Source organism: Otolemur garnettii, unplaced genomic scaffold (assembly GCF_000181295.1).
Source record: "Otolemur garnettii isolate 467f Iridium unplaced genomic scaffold, OtoGar3 scaffold00006, whole genome shotgun sequence".
In the NCBI taxonomy this organism is placed as follows: Eukaryota; Metazoa; Chordata; class Mammalia; order Primates; family Galagidae; genus Otolemur; species Otolemur garnettii.
In genome coordinates, this window is record NW_003852401.1 from 28,051,251 (window position 1) to 28,055,951 (window position 4,701).

Here is a 4,701-nt window from a genome sequence, read left to right on the forward strand (position 1 = left end):
CAATGCCTGGCTATTCTTTGGTTGCAGCCATCATTGTTGTTTGGCGGGCCCGGGCTGGATTTGAACCCACCACTTTAGGTATATGTGGCTGGCGCCCTAGCCACTTGAGCCACAGGTGCTAAGCTGAAAATAGTTCTTTTAACTGAGGTGGGTAAGCTGCAGAGAGGGCAGGTTTGGGGAGGAATAGGAGGAGTCCATGTTGGCACACATGGGTTCAGAGATAGCTCTGAGCATCTAATGGAACATGTTCAGGTTGCAGTGAGTCCCAAGAGTCTAGCATTAGTGAGCAGTCTGGGCTGGGAATATAAATTAGGGAGTGATCAGCCGATAGTTGGGATTTAAAACTATGAGACCAGCTGAAATCGTTAAGGGAGTGGGTAGAGAAAGAAATAAGAGATTTAAGGAACAGGGAGACACTCCAGTGTTAAGAGGTCATAGGGAACAAACAGCAAAGGAGACTGAGGGAGAGTGGCCAATGAAAGACAAGAAAAACCAGGAGTCTAGAAGCCAGGTGAAGATGCGGGAGCAGGGCTTTGATGGCTGAACAGGAGTTTGTTAGGCCAGTGATGCTCAAAGTGTTGTCTCAGACCAGCTGCAGCAGCAGCAGCTTCTGGAAGCTTGGTAGGAAGCTTGTTCTGGAATGTGTTAGAAGCTTGACCGGATCTCAGGTCCCTGTCCAGATTCACTGGGTCAGAAACTCTGACGGTCAGGCCCTGGAGGGGACTCTGTTGCACCCTCCAGTTTTATAACCACTGTCCTCTTCACAAAATTGCCTGCACAAAATTATAAAGAGGATAAAGAAGAAGAAGGAGGAGGAGGAGGAGAACTCTTAGTTTACTGGAAGAGAATATTGTTGGAAACCTAGCTAGGACTCAGGTTCCTTAGAGGTACCACCTCCTCAACGACCAGCAAGGCAGAAATGCGCTTGCCCTCTAGCTCCCAGTTTAGAACCTTCTACTAATCAGTCTACCATGGTTCTTTGGGAAAGAGGAATGCCCCCATTTCACCGTACGAAGGAAATGCTGAGCACCAGGCATGCCAGACATTCCAACGGCTAAAAGGAGGGTGCAGTTCCAGGGTTAGGGTTGTTATGCACAAACTCTTGAGATATAAAGCTGTTCCCAACTGTTCCCACATTTTCCTCTGGGCTGTCCTAGGAGAATTCCACCCTCTTCCATTCTGGGGAGAAGTTAAAATTAGGGCCAACCCTGCGGGGCTGACATGCCAGATGCGGGAGGCTGTCCCCAGAAATAAGCTGGTTCCCACCGCGGATGGGCGGGGCGGGCGCCTTGGTCCTAACTCCGCAGAGAGGCTCCTGGAAGGCCGGCCCCTTCCCAGAGTCTGCAAGGGGTCTGGTCCCAGGCTTTAAAATCCAGAGCGAAGGCGCTGCGTGCCGGCTTCTCCTCTCCAGCCAGTCGTGGCCAGCCTTTCAAAAGTGTGTAGTTGTCTCCTCCCTGCCCGGCCCCAGTGGTCGCCCGGGACCAGTTGGCTACTGAGGGGCGGCGGCAGCTCAGCGCCGTGCTCTGCGTTCGGACACCTCTGTTCCGGAGCCGCTCTGCCAAGTTAGGCAGCTGCACTCGCACGCCTTGCTTCCCTCCCCGAGTCCCCGGGTTCCCGTGTCCCCAGAGCTCTCGGCGACCCCGGCTCCCACGCATCCTTTTACCAGGAGCAGCCCGTCCCCGCCGGCTGGCAGATTGCACCCCTTCCCAGTCCTCCTCCCTGAAGAGCAACCATGCTGTTAAGGGGCGTCCTCCTGGCAGTGCAAGGTAAGGCCCAGGCCAGGGGACACCCCCGGGGGGCGCTCTGGCGACTCGTTCCTGAACCCCTGTGGGGCCCAGCGGACGGTGCAGGGCTGGGCCAGCCGAGGGCGCCTCCCGGTCCTCCTGCGCAGCCGCTTGCCTCCCTCCTCCGGCGGAGACCAGCGCAGACCAGCGCGGTGGGCGTGGGGTCTCGCAGCCCAGGCGCCTGGAGTGCTGGGTGGGGGAGGGGAGTGAGCGCATACCCCCTCCAGTCCCTCCTGCCCCTCCTGCACGCCTTCTCCCCACTTTCACCAGGTCGTCCTCTGGGCTCCCCCAGTTGCGTGCTAACGCTGGCAGATGGGAGCCCGAACTGAAACTTGCTTTGTGCCCGCAGCCCTGCAGCTCGCTGGTGCCCTGGACCTGCCCGCCGGGTCCTGTGCCTTCGAAGAGAACACTTGTGGCTTTGACTCTGTGTTTGCGTTTTTGCCGTGGATTTTAAATGAGGAAGGTAAGGGGGCTCGGTGGAGAGGAGCCCGAGGTGAACTTTTGTCCTCCGCTGGTTGGCATTTTTTTCCCCACATGGGTAATGTTATCCTGGAGTTGATTCCCCTGGGCAGGAAAAGCGTGAGTCACGGATCCTCCTTCTAACTAACCCTCCACTGTGCTGCTAGGGATGGCGCAGTAGAGAGCGGGACGCTGTCCTTTGTTTACCTGGCCTGTGGTAGAAGCTCTGAGAATTTGCCCCTCACCCCAGCACTCAGTGGAAGGAGTGATTGTCGCCCACCAGCTGTGTGGCCCCAGCAGGTCGTGGGCCTTTCTAGTCCTCAGCAGACACGTTCACACTCGTGAACTGGGGAGTGGATGGCACTGGTTCAGCTTTGCAGAAATGATTCCAGGCTTCCGCTCTGGGACCTCCGTGCTAAGACCTCACATTTATCTGTGCCTGTTTTTCCTGCATGAGTTCACCCTCACACTCCGCTTCTAATCCAGCACTGGACAAAGAAGGAGCCCTAGTCCATGATGGAGTGTCAGAGGTCACTCAGCAGGTGGACACTGGTCACTGCCTCACTACCTCAGGAGGTTTGTGTTACAGAGACAGTTTAAATGTGAGGTCTTCAGAAATGTCTTCTTACCTCCATTTCTATAGAAAAGAGTGACTGGTTCTCAGTGCCCAAGGGCAGTCTCTAGGTGCCTTTCTCTTCCCTTTCTCTCTCTCTCTCTGGTCACCACTATTTAGAAACATGATTCCCCAGATCATTTGGACTGGAAAACAGCCTCCTTTATAAAACACTGCACCATACATGAAACCAGCTAAACCCCCTCCCCCTCAACTGATCGCAGGGCTCACATCCTCCAACCTGGCTCCCTGGAGAAGGATGGAGCCCAGAAGCTATAATTATGTGTATGAATTTGTCACACAGCTCACTCTGCCTCAAGAAACCACTCAGGGCTTTCCTGCCCTCACTTCTCCAACCCTCATGAGTAGGTGATGCCAGCCCCATTCTATAAAGGGAGAAATCTCAGTCTTAGAATATCCAAATGGCTGCTTCATGTGGCACAGTGTCACTGAGTGGCCAACTTTGAGCTGTCTAATTAGGAGAATCAGGGATGAGCTAGTTCAGTAGTAATCTTCATCTATTTCCAATAATTGCCAAGGCCTGACTACCACAGTTTCCTTAGCAGTAGCTGAGGAAAAGCAATTCCTGATTTGTTGTCAGAGGGCTTCCTACTTTACCGATGGCTTTAGGAAAGTGTCTTTAATGTCACCACAGCACCCCTTCTCTGTTCTGCTTGTGTGGGAAAGCATCTTGGGAGATGGCCTTGCATATGCCACGTGACCACTGCTTTGAGAGAGTTATTCTCTAGCACAGGGCTTCGCAAACATTAGCTGCATCAGAATCACCTGGTGCCTTGTTAAGATACATGTTGCCAGGCCCCACCCACTGACCGTCTGATTTAGTGGGTCTGAGAATTTCTAGCTAATTCCTAGAGGCTGCTGCTGCTGTTGGCCTGGGGTCACACATTGAGATCCAGTGACTTCTACTGTGTATGTTTACACATGCATATGCACACACACCCCTTTGTACTGAAGGTCCTGAGCAGGGCCAGGGCTGCAGTGAAGGAGCCACTCACAGGACCCTGAGAGGGAACAGCTTCTGGCTTGCCTCACCTTAGTGCTGGCCTTGAAAATAGGAAGTCGTCCTCACTCCTCAAACCAACCCCAGCCCTCTGTCAGGATGGGGGCCTCTGGGTCAGCGGGCACGCCACAACCTGTGAACACAACTGCCTCCCAGACCCACAGGAAATGCCTGCTGCTGGGCTGGCACCTCTGCCCTAGCATGGCAGTTGAACAGTCCTCCTTCAGGGAAAACAGGAAGATGCTTACAGGAAAAAGTGATTGCAGTTTAATAGTATAATGAAGGCACTGTGGCTTTGCTTTTTGCTTTCTTTCTAACAGCCACTGCTTTCTGGCTCAGGAGTGGGACTACTGGCTTGGCTGGGGAAGTTATTTCATTCTCCACTGAGCAATCCAGGGTGGAGCAGGCAGGTTAGGCTTCAGTCGTTACAGATTTGACTTTTCAAAGGCCAGAACTTGGATCTAGCAGTCCCTCCAGACTCCAGGGCAGTGAGGTAGGTGTGTGCTAGTTGCTATGGTTGCCTGCTAAGAAGCCATCACCAAGAATTTCCCTTATAAACCTCTTTCTAGGTTGGTAAATTAAAGTTAATAAAATTATTCCAGGCTGAAGTTTGGCAAACTATTTACAAGCCGCTCTGTAAATTTATTTTATCTTGCTGCAGAGACCCTTTGAAACTGGTTCTATCAGCTCAGCACCTGTGGCTCAAGCGACTAAGGCACCAGCCACATACACCTGAGCGGCGGGTTTGAATCCAGCCCAGGCCTGCCAAACAACAATGACAGCTGCAACCAAAAAATAGCCAGGTGTTGTGGCGGTGCCTGTAG

The 4,701-nt window shown here is 53.2% G+C and overlaps 1 protein-coding gene across 2 annotated transcripts in view; it reads left to right on the forward strand.

Annotated features, from left to right (window-relative positions):
- The first annotated feature begins 1,135 nt into the window (after positions 1-1,135).
- MAMDC2 (MAM domain containing 2) overlaps positions 1,136-4,701 on the forward strand; it is a 167,048-nt gene continuing 163,482 nt past the window's right edge. For both annotated transcript variants that reach the window (XR_001161818.1, XM_003782936.2), the window contains exons 1-2: positions 1,136-1,766; positions 2,134-2,247. Coding sequence is in view for 1 of the 2 variants with exons in the window: in XM_003782936.2 (XP_003782984.1) it covers positions 1,733-1,766; positions 2,134-2,247 (148 nt within the window). In the remaining variant the exon portion in view is untranslated. The remainder of the gene's footprint in view (positions 1,767-2,133; positions 2,248-4,701) is intronic.